Here is a 24690-nt window from a genome sequence, read left to right as displayed (position 1 = left end):
TCCACCTTCCTCCGATCTCCATGTGTGATGTAGGAAAGAGGATATGAGATCATACATGCAATGCGTGTTGATAAGCACCATTGTACAGAAAGGTTTTCATACAAAAAATTACATAGGACCCAAGGATTACACGCACTGCCAGTAGCTACACTGATGCTAGAACACCCCATCACGAAAGATCCAATATACCCGGTGCTTGGGGACAACTTGACCTTTTTACACCTGTTGTATCTGCCACTGGCTATAGTAGCATTGGATCAGATGAGATCATTTTAGAAAAACACCATACATTTTTATACCGTTATCATCCAACTATCTCTCTGTAACAGCAAGCGATGTGTTATGAAATAGCACTGGATGCAAAAGACTGGCAACACCGGTTCAGCTGCCGGTGACTGTGTTTCCTGCAATGAACGAGGGAACTAGTATCTCACATGCCATGAAATTCCAGGCTCCCTCCTCATACAAGAAAACTGAACAAAACACACCAATATCTTTTAAATATTACTATAGTACAATCAGATGGTGGTTTACTTGTCATCACATACCGGTACCATATAATGGTTTATAGAAATTAGTGTTTTATAAGCAACTGTGACTGCTTACTGCACTAACTGCCACAAAAACAAATTCAGTCTCAAATGGCAATATACTATTCAGTATTTTTTGTACATTTGCTACAATGTAACCCAGCACACAATAATGAGCTTGGCTAAAGCAAGACTTAAATGGGTTACTGTGTTGCTTTTTGTTAAATCAATGGTGAAGTTGTTTATTTTACATTTCTTTAGCAGAGAGCTTTCTTTACAAGACTAGTGATTTCACAATGCATCACAAGCAAATGACATTGAGCTAGAATTACTAGATAATGGCAATTGAGCTTCCACTGTGATCATGGACATTGCAGAACACATCCGTCTCAGGCATTTGATAACAGCCTCTTACTTGGAGCTATAAGACGGTCTGATTTGCTAGAATAACCTATACATGCTGATGGATAGCACATGAAAAGTGCTGTCTTGTAGTGAATAACATTTACATGTTAGTGGGAAACAATTCACTATCAGGCAGACCCTGAGGATTTTGCCTTGATAGTGGAATTGAAAATTGCAGTGTATGATCCCTATATAACCCCCATCAGGAAGAAAAAAACAAAATACCATTAAATCAAAAAGTATCTGCCAACTCATCCTCCATCACAATGGCCCTTGGGGTGAAACAGAATTAATGGACGTAATTGCACAAATGAAAAAAGTATTATAGTTTGGCTCTAGGCTTGCGGGCTATTTGGTGACATGTAATTGCTCTGAGTGCGGTTCTCCTTGGATACAAGAAAACAGGATTACCAAAGCCATAGAACATAAAAAACAAACAAGTTTAATTTTGTGAGGGTGAAATCTATACAACAGATACCAGGTCAGTATCAAGCCAGACATTTAACAGTTTTTTCTTTTGTTTTTTTTTATTATTGTAATGAACATGTCCCACAGACATGAAATGGTGAGCTTGGATGTAGGATGAAATGGTGAGCTTGGATGTAGGATGAAATGGTGAGCTTGGATGTAGGAAACAGAATCTCCGGTTCCCAAAAACAACCAAAAGCTTTTCAGTCATAGTGAACGAACAGATGTCCAGCACTTCTTATCAATTAATATCCCTTTATTTGCAAACCATGTACAGCAAAGTATATGTCTGATTTATAAGGAGTGGTGGGATCATCCCTTTTTATTGGACTTACAACTGGTTTAGCAGTGGCTGGAGTCCTTGCACCCTCCGAATAAAGCTGTATAAACTAAACTAATCTGGTTAGTGCTCTTCCCTATTTTACTATTTGATAGCGAGCGAACGGTCGGCACATTTATGGAAATGTATTCAAGTTCTGTGTGTGATCTGTAAAAATGTGCAAAGCTGTAAAATTGGAGTGATCACAAATCCCGTTGTTTCTTTGTGGTAACTGCAACACTTTTACAAGCTTGCATTGCTTTCCAGATCACAAAACCTTGATAAATCTCTCTCACCATGGGTGCAACCATTCCCAGAATTTATCAGTGGGTCACCGGTCTGAATCTGTAAGTGGAATGTTCCTGATGGAAAAATAGAGTGCGGGGCTCTTAAAGTAAATATGGCTCCCTACTGGCGTAAATCCCAATCGATAAAATATTATATATATATATATAAAAAAAAATGAAACGGTCTTAGAATTGATGTCATGCCAAGTACAACGACACTTCATAAAATAATTTTAAAGGCACCATTAAGAAGATGAACTTTAACAGCCACTCATTGTATGAAGAACAGAGCAAAACATGAGATGGCGAGCCTTTTAATCCGCCATAGTGCAAGACTTTAACACAGGCTGGACGTCATTTATTTGCTATTGCTTGTGAAAGGCCCCCAAGTTATTATTACCATCCTTTGTTAGATAAAATTAGTTTTTAAAACCAAAAGTATATATCCGGATATCTCAACACAATATCCAGTAAAAGGACAAAGCACAGTAGTACTGGTGGTCAGTGTGTACAGGTAGCCAGTGGATCACGTACATAATGAACGAGCCGTCCATACAAATCAGCAGATTTGATCCATACACGCAGTTGGGGTGCGCAGAGAATGGCTTCCTCTCCAGGATATGCCTGCTCAATACAGTATGTTGTAAGCCTCAAGCCCTTATGTTGTGGTGCTCACTTGCTTTGCCGCAGTTTGATCAGCACTTGTAGGAAATGATACTGGACTCTTTTCTTCGTGCTCTGGTAAGTCTTTCAGTCTCATGTGTTGCCACATGAAATCCACAAACATGGAGGATTGTAGTAACCGTCCCATTCTCTGCAGGTGTCGCTCTGAGCAATGAAGAAGATTAGATCAGTATAGTTGTTTACGTAGGAGAGAAACAGCACAGGTTTGAACAATATTCCTGCTTTTTAAAAACTTGAGCTCAGCCATTTCGGAGTGTTCTAAGGCAGGCGGATTTGCAGCAAATTCTGAGAATGGAATTTTGGGGGGATTGAAGCCAGAACTTATAGAACAGTCATCTCTAATATGGCTTCTGCTACCATGCTCTATAGGAAGGAACAAACGAACAGAGTTATTCACTACAGTGAGAATTCAAAGTAAATTTAAGGTCAAAATAGCCAAACTGGAAAAATTCTCCAAGACATCTGTTTCTCAGTTTGGCTACTCTGGCCTTTGAATACTCAGTTTAGTAAATAACTCCGTAAATCTGTAAACAAAGGGGTAAGGCAGAACATATTTATATTCAAATCTGACATTTGAGAGTAGAGAGCATGTTCTACAGTTATGATCAATACATCACAGCCCTCAATACCTGGAACTCATACAACTAAGATATATATATATATTAATGTTCCAGGTCCCTAAACCTTATATTTTCATCTTTATTACACGGGTCAGCCTTTCCCACTGACCAGTGCTGTTTAACTCACCAGTGTAGGGTATGAGGGATTCAACGTTGCCTCGAATGCCGCTGTACTGCAGGAGTACATCCGGTGACTCGTGGGTTAGAAGGACATTCAGCACTGACTGAGCCTCATGACAGTTGCGAGAGTTTGTGTTCCACACGCAGCAGTACTTGAGAATGGACTCTGCCAAAAGGGTGGGGAAGGAGTCAAATGTATGTGTGCAGATAGGACAAGAATATACCGAAAACATATAGAACGATCAACATTTATTTCACAATTTAAAATCTAGAGCATAAATAAGTTTACAGTATAAACACTGATCAGCCACAATCTTAAAACCTCCAGCCTGATATTGTGTAGACCCTCTCATGCTGCCAAACCAGCGCTGATGCATCGAGTCATGGACCCCACAAGACCTGTTAACGTGTCCTATGGTATCTGGCACCAAGACATTAGCAGAAACCTTATTGCATTTCTCCATGGTCCAGTTCTGATGCTCATGCCCCCATTAAAGGCACTCTGACCAGTTTATGGCTATGCAGCCCCATACTCGGCAAACTGCAGTGCACTGTGCCCAGCATTAAGGTTTTCAACAATTTAAGCTACAGCACCTCTTCTGTGTGATCGGACTAGACAGGCTAGCCTTCGTTCCCCACTTGCATCAATGAGCCTTGGGCAACCATGATCCGGATGCAAGCTCACCAGTTTTTCCTTGTACCATTTTCAGTAGGTACTCATCACTACATACTAGGACCACCCCCACAAGACTTGCCATGTTGGAGATTCTCAGACCTAGTCGTCTAGCCATCACTATTTGGCCCTTGTCAAAGTCACTCACTCAGATCAAGAACGGTTTGTTCAGTGGCTGCCTAATATATCCCACCCATTGACAGGTGCCATTAAAACGATATAATCAATGTTATTCAATTCACCTGCCAGTGCTTTTAATGTTGTGGCTAATCAATGTATGCCAGGAGGTATTTTCTATGCTCATAAAGAAATCTATTTTTTTTTTATAAATTTTTTTTGGTGTGTCTTTCTATCCCTGCTATTAATTTACCATTACCAGTGACATGGAATGCCCACATTATGTACATACATCTTTGTACGTATCTTGGCATGTGCTTTTCTAAATCTGGATTTACAAGCTTGCAATGATTTTTATGTTTGGTCAGAGCCGCTCAGCGTGTGGCCAGTTGGACAATAAATGCAAAAAACAAACAGATCATAACCTTTAAAAGTGGAAGCCTTGCTTAAGGCCAGGCTAGCTCAGTAACTGCGGGTACTGTGCTACAAACTGAAAGTGGGTCACTGGAACTTTGCACAATGTATAAAGCAGACGTGCAGCCTCCCTGCAGATAGAACCTGCTCATCCTGTTATGTAAAGGACATTGCATACCTCTCTGATCTTGGCGCAATCTCAAAATGGTGTTTTCCAGGTCGTCTTTCCCTTGTGGCTCACGTAAGACAGCTTTAAAACAGGAAAAAAAAACAATTGTGCACACAGTATATCGAAGTCATGTCAGTTTAAGTAATGTGCAGAGAGGTCACATTGCAGCATTCCAGACACAGTTTCCTTCCAAACCAGGGAGTTTATTAACAGAATGCTGAGTTGTGGGAAGATGGCAACATGAAAATCAAGGCCAGAGCTGCTGTGTTTTTCCAACTTGGGAATTCAGCCCACATTTTGCAACTTTATTAAATTATCTCACCATACATTCATAGATTACCAAATAAACTTTAATGTAGGATGCCAAAAGTGTCTCATCTGAACAATTAGAAACAGATGCATTTAGTGGCCAATCTGCTCCTGCCCAAGTGAGAAAGATCTAAAAAGTATCAAAAAAAAAATTCTATAAAATGTTAAGAATCAACAGTAATGTGTTGATGAGCCACAGCTCTCTTTTCTCTTGCACTGCCTTAGTGCAATCTACCATCACATTGTCAGACCCAGCATTATAACTCAAAGAGGAAATGGAGGCGGGAAGAGAGGGAAACGATGACGCATGTTATGAATGAATGTGAGAACATATGTCGTTCACAAAGCACAGAAGGTTGGAGGATAAACAATCTGAACAGATAACTACTTAAAGGGACTATATAAATCACTTTAGTTTGCTTAAATGATTTATGTGTGTAGAGAGAGTCCTCTTTTTTTATTTTACAAAAAGTGCAAATTACAATAGAAATTAAAAGATTTAAAAAAAAAAATTACAATAGAAATTTACACTTTTATAAATAAACCTTGTTACATCCCTTGGCTGTCAATCAGCTAACCGGTCCTGTTACTTCCTGGTTTGGTTAGTTCAGTGGATCTAAACTCAAGAGGCGGCAATTGCACAGAGCACCTTTCTTGCAAAGTCTTCTCATTGAGCTGCATTGGGAAGTCTGTGATTGGACAGCCACAAAGTCTGGGCGGGGTTCGGAGGAATCTGCAGCTCTTGCCAGCTGTTTTTATATATAGCCCAATGAAAAAATGCATAATTAAATTCATGCATGTTTTTATTTGAGACACAAACTAAAGAGTCTTTTTTTTTTTTTTTGTGTTTGGGCAATGGGCAACCCAAAGTGAAATAAGGCCAGTGCAGCCAAATTGAAAGCATAGCTGAGAATGTTTCCAGTTCGCCTATTTGACCTTAAAATAGAAACTGACTTCGAATTCTCACTTTAGTAATTAAGCCTGTTAGAGAAGTCAATGAAACGAAAGCATGAAATGGTAAGCACTCACCTTTTATGACTGTAAGTACTGTGTGCGGTTTATCTAAGGAGATGGCAAGCCCGAGGGCTTTCAGAAATCTCTTCTCATGTAGAAGATTTGAAAGTTCTTGCTCCCTAAAAACAATCAACAAACATAAATGTGAGACCACAAACCAAATCAGTTTAAAGCAAGAGCAGAGAAGACAAATTGCTCTGTGTATAAAATGGTAAAAGGGCTAAAGGTGCACCTGTGCAAACAGTGTTGTGTGTCTTGTCAACCCACTATCCAACATTGCTGAGTATGTTGGTACCGCCATGCACCATAACAACTACAGCCGCTTAGTGCTTATGATGCCAAGAGTGCCCCTGTGCACCATTTGTAAGTAGCCAAACCATCTTTTGAACAGTATGACTTAACAGAGGTCATTCAGAAGCCGCTCCCTGCCTCCTCTATTAATACCAGAGAGTCAGAAGTTCCTAAGCAAAAATTCCATTCGATTTCCTGAGAGGACAATCTCAGCCAATGAGCTTGGCTCTAGAGAGCCAACGGAACTCTAGGATATTCTTTCTCTCCAGGGTGAATAGTAGAGGTGGGGAGTTAATATTTTCGATTGAATATATATATATATATATATATATATGTGTGTCTCTATGATTTATCCCTGGCTATATGGAGATTCTTCGATTTTTATTTTAGATTTTTGAGGAAATTCTTTTTTTTTTCCCAGAATTTGAGAATCCCCTCAACATCAGTATATTAAGCACACAGGATCTACTTACTTCAGGATCTCTTCCTCCTGCTTAGTCTGCTCCTCAGCCAGCTCGATTTCTGTGACATCCTGCAAAGTAAGCAACCGTTAGATCTGCGGCTGAGTAAATCGCAATTACAGAGCGCAAAGCAGACATTGGGATGGATTAATTAGCTGTTCTCACCTTCCACAGCATAATAACAGAGTCTGCAGACCCAGTTACTATGGTATCATCTTGCCGGTTGCTGTGCAGGCCCCATACCTTATCCTCATGTGCGTCCAAAGTCTTAACGCACTCATTGGTTTTTATCGTCCAGAGTTTTAGCAGACCATCGGAGCCACTGCAGAAAAACACTGTTAACCACAAAACCCACACACCAAATAATGAGCTCAAGTACACGGTTTAATAATTACCTTGTGAGTAACTGGGTGCCACGGCTCACAAATATCACCTTCAGTACAGATGCATCGTGGCCCTCAAATGTCTGCAAAAAAAAATAAAAAAGACTGATTTTCTTGAGGTTTTTTTTTGTTTTTTTTAATGTAAGCTATCAAAGACAAATTCCATGATGGCGTTCAACTGTTTTATGAAAGTGCCCATTATATATCTGCCTGTCACAAATAAGTAAACAGGAAAATAAGACAGAGGAAGCCATCTTGTTTTTCTATACTGCAAGTTAGTAATAACGTTTAATCCATTTTATGCGACTTTGGGTACAATAGATATTCATTCCGTATATGCGATTACCTCACATGAGGTATCAGGGCTGCCATCAGAAATTTCGGGGCCCCTGACACAGTTCAAAGTGTGGGCCCCCTGGGCCCGCCCCCGAGGGCCCATTCTGAGTCCACCCACAAGGATGACCTGTGTGGTGTGTAAAATGGATACAGATTGCACATTTGTATAATGAATGTAGTTTTGTGTGTTTTAGATAAAGTGTGTGTTTGTGTGGTGAATGCAGAGTGTTTGTGTTGTGGTTTTAGTGTGTGTATGGTGAATGCAGTGCGTGCTTGTGTTGTGGTTTTAGTGTGTGTATGGTGAATGCAGTGCATGTTTGTGTTGTGGTTTTAGTGTGTGTATGGTGAATAATGTGTGTGTGTTGTAGTTTTAGTGTGTGTATGGTGAATGCAGTGCGTGTTTGTGTTGTAGTTTTAGTGTGTGTATGGTGAATGCAGTGCGTTTTTGTGTTGTAGTTTTAGTGTGTGTATGGTGAATGCAGTGCGTGTTTGTGTTGTGGTTTTAGTGTGTGTATGGTGAATACAGTGTGTGTTTGTGTTGTGGTTTTAGTGTGTTCATGGTGAATGCAGTGTGTGTTTGTGTTGTGGTTTTAGTGTGTTCATGGTGAATGCAGTGTGCGTTTGTGTTGTGGATTTAGTGTGTGCATGGTGAACGCAGTGCGTGTTTGTGTTGTGGTTTCAGTGTGTGTATGGTGAACGCAGTGCGTGTTTGTGTTGTGGTTTCAGTGTGTGTATGGTGAACGCAGTGCGTGTTTGTGTTGTGGTTTTAGTGTGTGTACGCAGTGCGTGTTTGTGTTGTGGTTTTAGTGTGTGTATGCAGTGTGTATGTTGTGGTTTTAGTGTGTGTATGCAGTGTGTGTATGTTGTGGTTTTAGTGTGTGTATGCAGTGTGTGTATGTTGTGGTTTTAGTGTGTGTATGCAGTGTGTGTATGTTGTGGTTTTAGTGTGTGTATGCTGTGGTTTTAGTGTGTGTATGCAGTGTGTGTGTGCTGTGGTTTTAGTGTGTGTATGCTGTGGTTTTAGTGTGTGTATGCAGTGTGTGTATGTTGTGGTTTTAGTGTGTGTATGCTGTGGTTTTAGTGTGTGTATGCTGTGGTTTTAGTGTGTGTATGTGTATGCAGTGTGTGTATGCTGTGGTTTAAGTGTGTGTATGTGTATGCAGTGTGTGTATGCTGTGGTTTTAGTGTGTGTATGTGTATGCAGTGTGTGTATGCTGTGGTTTTAGTGTGTGTATGTGTATGCAGTGTGTGTATGCTGTGGTTTTAGTGTGTGTATATGTATGCTGTGGTTTTAGTGTGTGTATGTGTATGCAGTGTGTGTATGCTGTGGTTTTAGTGTGTGTAAATGTGGGGGCTGTATGTAAAATAGGGGGCTGCATAGGGGGGGTGGGGGGTGAGAGGGGAGCTTTTTTAGCTGCATTGACATTTTATTCTGCCCTCCCTGCTTCTTACCTGGCCAGGGAGGGGGGAGATCGCATCCCTGGTGGTCCGGTGGTCTGGTAGAGGGTGCCAGCCGCTGTCGAACTCAGACGGGGACCAGCCAGCACCATCTTAACTCTCCAGCAGCTCCTGCCTGTAACTCTCGCGAGCTGTTCTGTTTGCCGCGCGGAGCGTTGCCATGGTAACCCGTGACAACGCTCTGCCGGCCGCGGAGCTCGCGAGAGTTACAGGCAGGAGCAGCTGGAGAGTTAAGATGGTGCTGGCTGGTCCCCGTCTGCATTCTACAGGTAGCCGGGGCCCGAGGTGAACATATAATCGCTATCTATATGAGCACAAATGAAATGTGGGGCCCGGGACTCCCTGAGCAGTCTGGGCCCCCCCAGGACCGCCGGGCCCATGACAACCGTTATGGTTGTCATGCCCTGATGGCGGCCCTGTGAGGTATATTACAAAAGCAAGATGGCAGCTCCCTGTAAGCGTATGCATTCGTACAAATGTGTCTTTTTTTTTTTTTGCAACTACCATAAATGAGTTAAAGGGACACTATAGTCACTAGAACAACTACAGCTTAATGTAATTGTTCTAGTGAGTATAATCACAGCCTTCAGGCATTTTCTTATAAACACTGCCTTTTCAGAGGAAAGACATTGTTTACATTGCCCCCTAGGGACACCTCCAAGTGGCCACTCCTTAGATGGCCACTGGAGGGGCTTCCTGGCTCAGGGCTGCACAGTAGGCAGCACTGCCGTTCAGCGTCTGCACGCTCTGCATGGGGACGCTGAATTTCCTCATAGAGATGCATTGATTCAATGCATCTCAATGAGGAGGTGCTGTTTGGCCAAAATGGTGTTTGGCTCCGCCCCTTGCCGATTTTAGCCAATCCATGCTTTTCCCATGGTAAAGCATTGGATTGGCTAAATATCGGCAACTCTGATGTCACCAAGGGGGGGCTGAGCAAGCACTGGTGGACCTGCCCGGCACTAGAAATTAGGAGAGTTTTTCATGCTTTTAAAGGGGCCAAGTCTTATGGAAAGTCTAGACTTTCTGATAGCATTAGATTATTAATATTGGCACCCTGCTCCCCCCCCTCCCCTTTATTTTTAACATTTCTTTTCTGTTTACATTTTCTTGGATGGAATAATAATTGACTAATAAGGGTCTAAAAATGTCCACATTTTGCTGAAACCTGCACTGAGTTTTCTGTGCTGTACCCTTTATCCCAAAAATGCAGAGACCTGCGTGTCTTGCTGTATGTTATTTTATACATTTATTTTGTGACCTGCGTGTCTCGCTGTATGTTATTTTATGCATTTGTTTTCAAACCTGTGTGTTTCGCTGTATGTTATTATATGCATTTATTTTCAAACCCGCATGTTTCGCTGTATGTTCTGCATTTGTTTGGAGACCTGCTTTGTATTTCTCTTTTATACACTTTCTCTTTAGAATTAAAAATTCACCAAAAAAAAAAAAAAAAAATTAAATGCATCAACAGCTCATGTAATTATTTTACTAAAAAAAAAAGTTACTAATTAGTTACTGATGCTATATTGTATTGCACCCTAACACTAAGATATGGCTGCTTACTTACGAAGATAAACTGTATAAATGCAACACGTATTACACCACATATGCCTTTCCTCTGACTCTGAACTGAACTCGATAAAATGGGAAATTACCTTCAAACAGCTAAAATCCTGGAGGCCCCACAGTTTAAGGGATCCGTCTGCTGATGACGTGGCCAGAACTTGGTCAGCAGGTGAAAACTGCACACACCAGATACCTCTCTTGTGTCCTTTGAAGACACCCAGGAGGGAGAAGTCAGCGGCTGACCACAGCTTGGCGGTCCGGTCCTGAGATCCTGAAGCTACCAGCTTGTCATTTGGTGATATCGCAATGCTGTTAATGTCCTGAAAAAGACAGCAGAGGAGAGGTGTAATCAGACCTCACATACAGCAATAAAACCTGCACTTCTACAGACTCTCCGTGGAATTCTACATGGATATCAAGACAGACTTCAGTTACAGCTTTCTGCCAAAAACAGGGCATCTACAAAAGACGAAAACGGCTGCCGCCCTCACTGTAGCATATTACACGATAAACAACATGTTTAATCACAAACCCGACTTAGACAGATTCCAAAGATCAGACTTTTACCAAGCAGGTTGCGAGACCCACATGGAAAGAAACCACTGGCTTAAAAGGCAATTGTCACTTTCTAGAACTTTTAATACTATGTTTACTTATCCGTATACTTAATAAAGATAGAAATAAAACATAAAATTATATGTAGAAATCCACATCTCTTTAACCTGCAACTTTTCATTGCCATCATTGTTAGAAGCTGCGCCCTTTGCACTTAGTCAGCATAGAGAAAGCTTACAGAGAAAAGGAGAAATGAAACAATGTATGCCCTGACTGAGCTGGAGTGTGATGACATTCGCTAAATCTTTAAAGGGATACTTTAAGCACCCAGACCACTTCATGTCATTGAAGTGGTCTGGTTGCAGTGTCCCTGCAATGATTACATTGCAAGACTAAGACTGCCTCCTGAATCCCAACAGACTTTTAGGCACCTGACGCTAGACGTCCGCATAATTAGGCTCCTCCACCAGATGACGTCTTGAGGTGGGGGGTGCCAACCCAGCGCAGAGGGACAACGGCGCTGGTAGCGGATGAGTAAACACAGGGTTTTTTTAATCCTTACTGTGCCAGGGAGGAGCAGAGGGAACAATAGTGTAAGGAATACAACTTTGTATTCCTTACACTATAGAATCCCTTTAAAACGGCCTTAGTTAAATTAACACATTAATTATCAAAGTTTTATTCAATTATGTAATATCCAGAGAAGTGAATATTGCCCTTTATGGACACCGTGTGTTTCAGTCTGAGTATCTTTAGCTTCTCACCTTGTCATGAGCTTTCTCAGTAAAACTGGCATGCAACACTTCAGACCCAGAGAGATCGGCATCCGTTTTCTTAGACGAAATGGATTCTGGGAGTTTCCACAGCTTCATAGTGAAATCTTGACTGCCACTTACTATGAAGGACTGCTTCAACCTGCAGAGGGAAATACTGAGCTTAGTATGTATAGAGGACCACAGTTGTTAGTTCTGATTCTACAGAGCTATCAAGGTATGGGCTTTTTACCTGGAACATGAGATTGCACCCACTCCGTTTGTGTGACCACTGCCCTGTGCCACACATGACACCGTTCCGGTCACCTTATCCATTTGCCAAATTCTAACGGTCCTGTCCTGTAACATAGTTAAAGAAAATAATTTAGCCCCTTCAGTTCGACCATCAGCACTGTAGTCTCAGAGGTGAGTAACTCGCTCCATACATAAACTATAGACACATCTACTCATGAACGTGAAAGGAAAGAAAAATAAAAAGGTTGCATTAAATAATTTAAAAGCCGCCAAATGGATGTTGACTGTATAAAATTAAACGTACCTTGGAGCAGCTAGCAAACACGAGGGCTTTCTTAAAAATGTCCAGGGCGAGAACAGTCTCTGAAACACAGAAATCATCAAGGTTTTAGTGCACTGGCTCTTTGGACTTTAAATACTGGCACAGATGTGCGAGTCTCCTTCACAAAGCTCTATTTTAAAAGCAACTTTTCTAAACAGAGAGAGAAGCAGCGTTCTGGGTACTCTACTTTAAAATTATTTCTCCTGCTCTGTCACCCCTATTGCCTCTAATAACCCAGTCCTCCTTATACTGCCATAAATTTCCCCCTGCCTCTCATATCCAATCCCAATAATTCCAAATATATACAGCCCATTTTTTGTCTATTTTTTATTAAAATTCTATAAAGTCGGTTTAAAAAAAAATAAAATAAAAAATTTGCTGCTCATCCCCTTAAATAAAAAATAAAAAAAGTACTTAATACTAGGTTTAAGTGCAGCAAGATAAAAAACAGTTTTTTAAGTAAGTGATTTACGATCTATCGGGCAGATTTCTTTGACATACATTGCACAAATCTGAAATAAAAGTAGAAACAGTGACACCTCCTGGGGGAAGCTGGTAATGAAATCAAGAAATTGTAACACAAGTGGTAAAAAAAAAAAAAAAAAAAAAAAATCAAACAGCACTATGAATAGGCCAGATTGTGATTCCTACACTGTGGCTAGTAAATAATATAAAATCTAGAATGTTAGTAAGATATGTAAAACCTACATTACTCTGGTTGGACTAGTCATTCCCCCCCCCCCCCCCCCCCCCCTGGCACCGTACTAGGGAGTATTTGTGATTTGTTTTTTTGTTTTTAAATTCTTTATTTTTCGTGCATAGTTATAATACGCAAAGCAAACATACAAGATATCAGGAGAATACATTCAGGTGGTTTGTGCACAGAAAACTTAAACTTGGCAGGCATGTATGACAACTATCGATTAGTTGAAGCACTTTTTTCTGGTAACTAAGGACAGGTGAGTTTGCAAACCCAGGATTAGTGTGGGTCGTGTGAGAGGGTTTTAACCATGCTGGAGTTTGACAGGATTTGTGGGTGTTCCAGTGAGGGCGAGTTCGAATGCATAGTGCGAGTTATGTGGCTTACTGAAACACGTGGGAGTTCAGGATGCCAACACTGTTTGTGCCTTATGGCTATGGAGCCTTCTAATCATGTGTTAATATGGTGGGTAGAGAGCTATAAGCCTCATCGAGAGTGAAAGAATAGGCATCCTTGTGGTTACCCCTAATCTAGGGGGTGGGTAGGCAAGCACCATCTCGCCCAATGAAGCTTGTGATCTGTGGTCATGGTGGTTTAGATTGTCGCAGCTTGATGCTGCAGTGTTTCCCGCTTATTGCTCTAGGTCAGGGGAAGGCAACCTTCCGCATACCCTTCGGTACATACCCCAAAATGCTCTTACACCCATAATGCTGGCAAAGCATCATGGGGGGTGTATTCCAAAACATCTGGAGTGCCGAAGGTTGCCTATGCCTGCTCTAGGTCATAGGTCGTTACCGTGCCTGTGAACTTGGTAAGATGGTTGTAAAGCATAGGTAGTGGTTTTCAACAGCAATAAACAAACAAAGAAAAGAGAAAAATTAAAATCATAACATTAGCACAGCGTTTGCGCCATCAGGCCGTCTTGAGCGGTATTGTGTGGGCAGTGCTGTCCCCAGGTTATTTAGGTGACTGGGTCGGATCGTTGGCGTCTACACCAGTCCATAGGGGTGGTGCTGTCGGATTCTCTTGGTTCTTCATTGCCCGCTTGTGACAGTGGTTGTGGTGAAGGTAGTCCCATTGCCTCGAAGAAGGCAGAAGCCCCTGATATGGCTGTAAGAGAGAGGGCAGTCCCTTCACGGTGCACTAAGAGAGAGAGACAGTGTGCCCCCATCTGTAGGGTATTCCTGCTTGTCTCAATGCGGTTGTCAACGGTTCCGTTTCCGCAAGGGCAGTTTGCGCCGGTTGTTTCAGCATTTCGCCAATATCCCTACTGGGTGTGAGGGCTGTAGCTTTATGCGTGCGGCAGCTCATGTTTGGCGTGTCGGCCGGAGTGCCAGGCAGATGTTGCTCCGCAGCGGTTTGCGCCTTTCCCGGTCCGCCAAGTAGGGCCTCAAGGCCTATTATTGGTGATGCCTGGTAGGCCCCTGTCTTGCACCTCCGTCCAGGCTGCTTCAGCGCCTGAAAGAAAGGCATCAATTTGTTCCTGTAGCACTCGGGGTTATGTTGGAGCCGGTCGAGTAGCTGGATGGATGCGGGTTAGCGAGATATCACGCTGGATTGTACAAGCTGTGAGGGAGCTAGCAGAGATGGCGACCGCGCAGGATGGTTGGTAAGCTCCGCCTCCATTTGTGATTTGTTTTAAACCCCAAGAAAATAGCTTTAGTCCAGTAAGCCACATTTGAAATGCCATGAGGGAAATATTTTTGATAGATGTTCCCTCTAAGCATTATCACTAAACACAGTCACATTCCTGTTGGTTCCCATGTGTGAATGCATCATACGGATGTGTACTTTCTTCTGTGTTAATATTGGGCTGCGTTTATCTGAGCCCGCACATGACTCTGAAACATGTGAGTTGGTCTGACTCGGTTTAGTGTTTTCTGCGCATGTACAAATAACCATTCTACACTATTACATGTTTAGCATTTTTATAATTTTTGCTTTAACACATTCATTCATTAATTTGCTTAGAACAACCAGTTAAGAACCACACGCTTCAGTTTGTAGTTACTCACTAATAGAGCCTCTTGAGATTTTATTTCACTGATGGGATCGGTATACGAACTGCTTGTGAAAAGTGCTGAAAGGGAACACTCTTTGTTTGCAGCTGTGTTATTAACCAGCAAAACCTGGTGGAACATGGTGAGAGTAAACCAAAAGGAAAGTAGCAAAGCTTACCTGTGTGCCCATGCAGTATCTGGCAGTTAGACGTTGCCAGCTCAAACACTTTTATTTGGGGGCTGTTGGTAGCCAGCACTATGTGAGAATCAGAAGGACCCAAGAATTTCACGTCCAGGACCTCGTCGTTGTAGCCTACAAACTGGACACAGAGAGTACGTGAATTGCAAGTCTGGTGGGAGGGGTTTGGGATACATTGGGGTTTCTATGAATCTGGAGCCTGACCTGCTTTTTCAGCTCTAAATTCTGAAGATCGTACATCTGGATGTTGTGTTCAACGGTAACTGTGATGACTTGCCGCTGATCAGGGAGGAGAAGACAATGCGTCAGGCTGTGTTCGTTGGCCTCTTCGTCCGAGACTTTGGTTGTGGAATGAGGCAACGTCTGACTGTGCACACACTTTGCCGAGGAGGCATTCCACACCCTTAGTATACCTGTGAAGAGAAACTCAGCAAGTTAGCAAACTACCCAACTCTACAAATAAAGTTGGAAATTAAAGAGACACTCTACAGTTTATTGTAGGAGTTATGGTGGAAAGAGTCTGTGGGTGACATCCACCTATTTTCACAGGAGATGCTTGGAGTGTTCTTTTAAAGCGACACTGTCACCCCCCTGAAAAATTAGCATTTCATAAAGATAGAATCTATATAACATACATATATTGACTGTGTTGGAATTTCACTGAATTTTTTTACTACTTTGTCTCAGTACATTTCCTCCACTTGACCCTTCTAGATATTGGGCGGAGCTACTGGCATTAAGAAATGTCACAAGTGACGGCTGCAGGGATTCAGCTCTGTCTGTGGAGGATCACGTGGATTTGTAGAGCCCTTCATAAGACCTCAATGCTGTACTCTCGCGCATGCACGAGAGTACAGCTGTGACGTCCGCTAATGGTAGCTGAAGCATCAGGTGCTATAGAGGATCTGCTGAAAGAGAATGACAGTGCCCGCGAGGGACAGATTCAGGTGAATAAAACTCACCTTTGTCTGCCCCACCTGGCCAACAGATGCCACTGTTGGAGATCTTTACGAATCCCCCGACGGTGACAGTGCTGCTTTAATAAGACATTAGCCATAACAAGAAAAAACAAACCTCTTGCTTTCGAACAGACTAACAATCACAATAATTACCCCTGTTACATCCTACTTTTATACATCAATCATGTCTAGTAGCAAAACTGTCCATATACTTTAGAGCTTTGCGGTGTACACGAACCTTTACTGCCAGCCGTAAGGAAAAGGACCGACTCTGTACTCGTTTCTCCTCCTATTATGCCAGGAGTGTTAGGGAGAAGGACAACAGCCTCAACGCTCTACGCAAGAAAAAAGGAAACAGTATAAATATGATCTGAATACTTCCTCCACAACACGTTGGTCCATCCGTAGCTGCACATGTCAGTGGCCTCACCTCGTACACTGGCACGGTCCTCTTCGTGCTTTTGGTATTCAGATCCCATACAGCACAAATTTTATCACGACCTGAACTGTAAGTCATGTAAAATAAAAATCTGGTCATGAAAGAGTACACCGTGACGTAGAAACCCCTGTTTACCAAATGCTGTAAATTTCACTGACAAATTTATTATTGACATACATGGAGAGAAAATGCTTTTGTGTTTGGCCAGCGCATATGCTTAACAGACACGTTTAGGCTCCATCAACCTTAAGTTCATTAGCAAACACATTCCCATTCCATCTGGATCCCATGTGTGAATGCATCATATGGATCTGTACTATCGTCTGTGTAAATATTGGGCTGAGTTTAACTAAGCCCGCAGACGACTCTGAAACATCGGAGTTGGTCTGACTCAGTTTAGAGTTCTCTCTCCATGTATAAATAGCCATTCTACACCATTACATGTTTTGCTCTTTTACAATTTTTGCTCCAACTCATTCATTAATTCATTACCTTAAAACAGCTAACAGCACTCCTATTTTTTAAAAACTAGAAGAATAGCAAATGTGGGTGTAATTTTTGTATCCTTATTCCCAGCATTTTGCAATTTGGACTAAAAACCCTACACACTCAGATGTCACAACAAGAGGATGACCTGCTATCTAAAGAATGTAAGAGAAATAAACATATAATAAGGATTCAGAAAACCTCGATAAAAGGCAAAAAATGTTGCGAAGCCTTGGGATTACTTTGTTTCTATTGCTAATTATAGTCATTACTTATATAACAGCAACATTCTACACTGGGACGTGGAACACTATAAGCTGGCAGGTACTAACTGTACAGTAAGAAAGATACAGATGTAGAATGTTATGCCTACAGAGCTGATTTTATCAGATTGGGTCGATATGTGTAAAAATGGTCTGAATGATTTTTGTTTTTAAGGGCTGGGGAGGAGTAGGGGGAACAACAAAATACAGAATATTCAACAATATAACCGTTAAAGGAGCACTCCGATTACTATAACCACTACAACCCAGATACGGTGTTTTGAGTAGTTTAATATGTGAGAGAACAGCTTGTTGATTAAAGGTGATATCGAATTGTCAGTTTGGAATTATTAACTATATTTCCTAATTGAAAAGGGCTTCAAACTGGGATTTTTGCCTTTCTTTGATCAGCTGCAGAACTCCGGTTATATATTTTTTGCTTATTATTATTATTATATTCTGCTTTTCTAATGTATAATCTTTATAATGTAGAAATAGGACATTTATACTCCATAGTTCCCCTTTAGAGATATTAAGGGGTTGGGTGCCAATACTATGTGAATGTGAGCATTAAAACAAAGTAGCTGTGGCATTTCTGATGGGATTTCTACATCCTGGATTGTTACACCAGGGATTCCAACCTACAAACACATTTTTGTTAGCGGAGGATGGAGGGTGGGCTATTCTGTCTACATGTCATTAAATAACCAGTATAGCTGCTTATAAAATGCTCCTTCGTTAAGTCGATCAATAAATAGGTCTATACAGAGCCTAGTTAAAGCGAAGAGCGTGTTTCACCTGATCATAGTGTCTCCATCGGGTGAAAAGCAGAGGGAGGTAACCGCACTGAAATGTGTTTCCAGGATGCTCAAGCACTTGCTGGATTTTAGGTCCCAAATCCGTATCTTATAATCCATGGAGGATGAGAAGAGCTGAAGCCGAGACATGTCCGGGTGAAACTGGACCAGACTGCGGAGATGGCAAATAGGGGACAGTTGTTAGAGAAGAATTTGAAAAAAACATTTACACAAAAAAAAGGCAGAAACAATAATGTTTTGAACCACATACGTGCACACGTGCTTATTTACTAAATGGTGAATTGTTGTTATAGACGCGAAACGGAATTTTACATTTGAAGCCAAAATAACAAAAAATATAGAACACAAAGTTTTCACCCTATGATTTACAGTTGGTTTAGAAATTCCGTAACTGACTGGTTAGTAAATGAAATATAGCCCCTCAGCTGTTGTAGAAGAACAAGCTCCCACACTGCTCTAAGACAGGTACAGCATTATTGGAGTGTTCTAAACAGCAGGGGGATGGAGCACCAATGCTCCTCATGGCCCACCAACAGTCCAGGATTTATGTATTTCCCTGTTTTATTCCAGTGGAGATATTGACAAAATCTGGACTGTTGGCGAGTCTTGAGGAACGGTTTGGGAAACGCTGCCCTATATACATTCATTTAAAAAGATTATAAAGTGAAAATCTGAAGTCTCTTACTGCACTACCCCCGCGGATCCTTTCAAGTTGTGCGTACAGTACTGCTTGATGACGTCCCAGATCTTAATTGTGCTGTCGCAGCCTCCTGCAAAATTGAGAGAGGCAATTTATAGAGTTACAGGTCAGAATCCAGATTGAGATAGACAGCTTGTCGCCACAGACAGGAGTTGGCCTCACTCGACCCGGAGGCAAAAAATCAACAACAACAACAAAAAACACAAACTGTAAAGTCTACTCACTGAACAATGAATTGTTTAATGTAAAATCAAATTTAAAATTTAGAGAGTTATTTACTAAAGTGAGAATTAAAGATGAATTCACAGTGAATTTAAAATTTAAGGCCAGAGTAGCTGAATGGAAAGCATTGCCGACTTAGAGACTTTTTTCTGGTTCGGCCATTTGACCTTTAATAGCCGATTTGTAAAAAGTTTCTAACTTGGCTCTAATCGCAGATCAGCTAATTTTAGAAATTCCAATTTTAAATTACTACACTTTAGTATTTAGTGAATAAATCAACATAAGGCAAAATGAAAGTAGAAGCTGTGAAATAAAAAAATTAAAAAAAATATATATTTTTTTTATATTAAGAAAATGTAGTTTTTAGTTTGATGTGGGTATTTGTTTTTCCATAAAAACTGTTGCTAGATATAAGACTTGATATATAGATTGAAGGTTATTACTACCTTAAAACCACTTATGATTTGGTTTTGATCACACAAGTCTGATCCAAGACGCCTTGCAGACTGTTTCTTAATACAGAGGGACAGTTTACCAGGCCTGACGGAATGGAGATATTTGTACCACAACCATAAGACTGGCCACAAGTCAAATGTTTGAGTGTTTCAGGACTAATGCTAAACCTATCCATATTTGGCATTCGTTGTCAGCAGGCATAGCATGCAGGTGAATGACTTATGACAGATAGCCCCAAACTCTATCCCCCCCTCCCTCCTTCCCCGTGGTTCCTAAATCCTCACCTAGCCGTGCAGTGAGGGTGAGTGATGTAACCAGAGAAGGATGGGGACATGCCAGCAATTGTTACTATAACTAAAAACTGTTTTTTATTAACACTGTTTTATCATTGGAATAAACCTCTAATCTGGTAGTATAAAACCAAGCTATCTTCACTCACCTGTGGCCAGCAGTGTGGATGTCGAATCAAAGGTCATGCTGGCTACTGGGGCCGTGTGGATGGCTTTCCACGTACGGGAACACTTGCCGTCTTTCCATTCCCACTGCTTCAGTAAAAGGGCACGGCTGCCGGTTACCAGAATCTACATTAAAAGGAAATATGTCACTGCAGGGCTTTTTAGGAAAGAGAGAGCATCTTACCCGCTACATTGGTTCCACTAACATCTTGTCGGCTACAGTATAACCAGATTAAGAAATCTGCTGCCACTAAGCAGAGCCCCGAAGGACACTTAATGTTCGCAACTTTTTTCTTTTTACATTTTTTGTGAATACAGTAAAAAATATGGGCTAAATTGTTATCCCCTACACTGCAGACAATTACTCTGTGTCATCCAAAGAAGCCCCTAATCACGTGCACACAAACACCACACTCCATATGAAAGAGGAGGGCTATTTTCTTCTAAACGAGGGGTCCTACACCCCTCATAGGAAATGCAATCACATGTCTACTAGGCGACGTATATGGTGCTCTGCACCCTAAAAGCGACCTTAGAGCCCCCTAATAGGCACTAAGAATAGAGTATGTGGCTCCTCTTTCGTAAAGAAAGCAGTATTACTAGTCTTTCAAATAAGCGGTCTTGCGGTCTAGGAGGATTTGTCTGAGAAATTATTTTATAAAAGGGTTTTTTTTTTCGTTTCATGCTTTTTTTTTTTTTTTTTTTAATTATTATTATTTTACTATTGTAAGGTAGTTTGTACAGGGGTTGGACCATGAATATTTTAATCTAACAAATTTTCTCACCTACCCATGAAATCATAATTTTGTGTAATTGTAAATATATGTAATATTTACATTTTTATTTACAATTAATTGTATTTCTATGTTCTGCCTAAATTACAAGGTGGTACACAAATTAACAAAATATAATTATTTTCTGAAAAGAAAGAAAATAAATGTACCTCATCATCTGGACTTAGTGCAAATGATGTGATGTCTTCTTGGTCGTCCTACAAATAGGAAAAATAAGCATGATATTAGCAATTCATTAAGGTGATCTCGAGTTTCATAACTTTATTGCGGAACAATCCTTCCTCACAAGCGTTGTACCTGTTCGATCGTGTAACTAACAGCTCCAGTCGCAATGTCCAGGATGTTAAGTTTATTTCCACAGATGCAAAACAAATAGGTTCCATCTTTATTGACCTGATAACAAAAAAAAAAAAAATTCCATTATAAGAATTGTGTTTAATAAATTCAAAATACATAATAAATATATGCATTTGTTCATTGAAAAAATGTATCACTGATTTCCAAAATTCTTTGAGTGCGTTATCAATATTTACATGGAAAACTACACATGTTCTAGAAACTCGTAGCTCTTTTGTCCATCTCTAAACTGGACCACAAATCATTTTTTATATATTCAAATTTAAGCCCTGTGCTCAAGCTCTTACTACTTCTGGGCAGTAGCAATTACTATAGTAAACATCAGCTCCGATACATACAATAAAAATCAAAGGAAAAAGGGTATCTGCGCGCTATCCCAAATCCCTGGGCACATTTAAATAATTGGAGTATTTTTAGTATCACTCCACTGGCCATTCAAGTATAAGCCCACCTGCAACGTCAAGGAGAGGGGGAGAGGAGGAGAGGGATTTTCTAAACTTCTACACACCTATTTCCCCTTAATAGGGAACACATGGCTATAGAACACAAAAAGAAATATAAAAATTTAAGCCCTGTTCTCAAACTCCCACTACTCCTGGACAGCAACAATGACTATAGTACACATCAGCCCCAATACGTGCAAATAAAAGCCAAAAAAAACTTTTTTCTTTGATATATTTGTTAACTGCTTAAATATTGGTACAACTTACCTGGATTTTTCCTCCTTTGTAAAAAGCATCAATTTTTCGGGTTACAGCATAGCTAAAAAAAAATTGGATAACAGAAGTGATAAGATACCAATAAAGCACTGTAATATAACACATTACATTAAAATGTGATTTACAGGAGTATACACTAAAATATGAATTGTTGGAAATTCAAAGCCACTTTCGAATTTTCTCTGAAAATTTAACTTTAATCACATACAGGTGGCTTTTGCAGGGTCTAGCAAGCTATTAACATAGCAGGGGATAAGAAAATCTAAATTAAACTTGCAATAAAGGAAGGATAAACATTAGATGACTTTACAGGAAGTGTTTAGGAAGGCTGTGCAAGTCACATGCAGAGAGGTGTGACTAGGGTTTATAAACAAAGTGATTTAACTCCTAAATGGCCTAGAATTGAGCAGTGAGACTGCAGGGGCACGATCTATACAGCAAAACTGCTTCAGCTAAAGTTGTTTTGGGAACTATAGCTTATTGTAGTTGTTATGGTGTGTATAGCATGATCTTGCAGGCTTTTTTAATGTATACACTGCCCTTACAGAGAAAAGGCAGTGTATAACTGCCTAGGCAGTCACTCAGATAGCCACTAGCGGTGCTTCCTGGGTTGCAGCACTGCTGTTTAACGTTTTCACGCTCTGCATGGAGGTGGTGAACATTCCTCATAGAGATGTGTTGATTCAATGCATCTCTATGAGGAAATGCTGACTGGTGCAGTGTGGCGTTTACCGCGCATGGTCAATAACTTCACAATGCTTTCCTAGGGGAAAGCATTAAATTGGCCAAGATTGCCAAATTTGATTATCACTGCCAGGAAGCGGAGCAGGGAGAAGCCAGCCACTACGAGTCCGGCGCGGTGCTGGAATAAAGGTGAGTTTTACGTAATTTAAAGGCAGGAGAGGGGAGCCAGCCACTTAAATGGCAATTTGAAAACTCTAGTGTCAGGAATATTCTGGGGTCTTTTTTATATTTTGCAAAGACCCTCGATAGTAACACAGTGGCTTGGTGGGGGATAGCCTTTTATGGCTGATGGTTTGACAGTGGTAGCCCTTCCCTTTTGTCATGTGTACGAGAAATTCATAAGACAAAAACAGTCTTTTCTTTGTCTTATGATATTTTTTGACTACATTGGAATTTCAGTGACTTTCCAACACAGTCTGTAAGAGCATTTTATCTTCATAAAATGTTTTATTTTTTTTGGGAAGGGGGGACGGAGGCAAATCTGCTTTAACCCCTTAAGGACCAAACTTCTGGAATAAAAGGGAATCATGACGTGTCACACACGTCATGTGTCCTTAAGGGGTTAAACACTTTTTAAAATATTACATCTTTTAAAAAGTTTATTTAAAAATATCAAATCAAGACCAATATTACTCAACTAGAAATTCCACGCCAAAAAGGGGAAAGACGAATGCTATTGGTCAGCATTCACGTTGCTACATGAAAACCCCTTATATGATAAATTGGATCTGACAGAGAGTGAATTCTTCATCATGCCACCTAAAATGTGGGTCTAGCAATCACTGAATGGCACAGCTAAGAGGAGGGCATGACAGCTGACAGATGGAGTGCTTAGCTGGCAAAAGTTGCCAATTACATTTAAATATGTAGACATTGTATAACAGTAGCACGGTCCTAATTCTTTCTTAAATTGCTACATTTGATCACAAGTGGGTGCTAGGCATTTGGTGGTTTTCTTTTTTTTCGGAAAAAGTAGGCAATCAAGGAAATAACCCCAGATTTTCTCTAAGCTTAACGACAGAGGAGGAGCGGAGCTTTGCCCGCCGCACACCAGGTGATATGTCAAACAGTTCAAAATTGTTGGGTGGAGAAGGAAGGGGGGGTACAGTGCCAAGACACCCCATGCACCATAATCACTAAAGCAAACTGTAGTAGTTATAGTGCTTGGAGTGATCCTTTAATTCCATGTAAATCACAATTTAGTGAATAACCCATTCAGGTAGCACTTTTCCTGTACTGCCAATCAGCATAAACAAATGACCAATGGATGTGTGGCCATAGGTAGGGTAATAATGTAATTTATAGCACATGCCTCCCCCAGTAACCTGGCATTCAGTGAACAGGAGTACATTGAGTTAAGGTTTTATTGTATGTGAAAAGCCCAGGAATCCCAGAAAGTTAATTTTCTTACTTGGTTTTAAACTGCACACCGGCCGTCGCCATGTTTATCTTTAACCCGTCAGGGTCTCTGTGCCAGTCACACGCGGAGAGCCACAAGCCATGTGTTTCCTGCAGCTTCTGCTCACTTCCGGCCACCGCATTTGACGTCACACACTAGAAGCGATGCCACCAGGCCGCCATCTTACTACACCCGACTCTGTATACATTGTATTGTACTGGTTCATATACAGTTATCAGCCAGAGGGCAGAAATTGTAAACTATGTGTGCTAATAAAACAAACATTATCCTTCACCTGCCCTGTGAAATAGCTATAGAAAAACCCAATGGCAGTGCTTCTAGCTCCTAATCACTAATGGCAAGATAAATGCTATCAATTTATAGCCTTTTTATTTATGTCATAGCAATGATTTTTTTATTATTATTATTCCTGATAACATTATTATTATTATTATTATTAAACGTCACT

The 24690-nt window shown here is 40.8% G+C and overlaps 1 protein-coding gene and 1 long non-coding RNA gene across 2 annotated transcripts in view; both read right to left on the bottom strand.

Annotated features, from left to right (window-relative positions):
- LOC134571854 (uncharacterized) overlaps positions 1-24690 on the bottom strand; it is a 618817-nt gene that overhangs the window by 564131 nt on the left and 29996 nt on the right. The window lies entirely within an intron of this gene.
- TBL3 (transducin beta like 3) lies at positions 2197-24339 on the bottom strand. Its single transcript, XM_063430466.1, has 22 exons — positions 24234-24339; positions 22070-22121; positions 21300-21395; positions 21152-21199; positions 20193-20334; positions 19061-19145; positions 18356-18526; positions 16800-16875; positions 16608-16704; positions 15615-15823; positions 15390-15531; positions 12494-12552; positions 12188-12294; positions 11947-12097; positions 10717-10947; positions 7277-7347; positions 7047-7203; positions 6894-6952; positions 6145-6248; positions 4816-4887; positions 3441-3599; positions 2197-2837 (listed from the first exon to the last, which is right to left on the bottom strand). Exons 1-22 carry the CDS (start codon positions 24263-24265, stop codon positions 2668-2670), a joined length of 2490 nt encoding a protein of 829 aa, XP_063286536.1. The 5' UTR covers positions 24266-24339; the 3' UTR covers positions 2197-2667.

This window comes from Pelobates fuscus, chromosome 8 (assembly GCF_036172605.1).
Source record: "Pelobates fuscus isolate aPelFus1 chromosome 8, aPelFus1.pri, whole genome shotgun sequence".
In the NCBI taxonomy this organism is placed as follows: Eukaryota; Metazoa; Chordata; class Amphibia; order Anura; family Pelobatidae; genus Pelobates; species Pelobates fuscus.
This window is presented reverse-complemented; position numbering and strand designations above follow the sequence as displayed.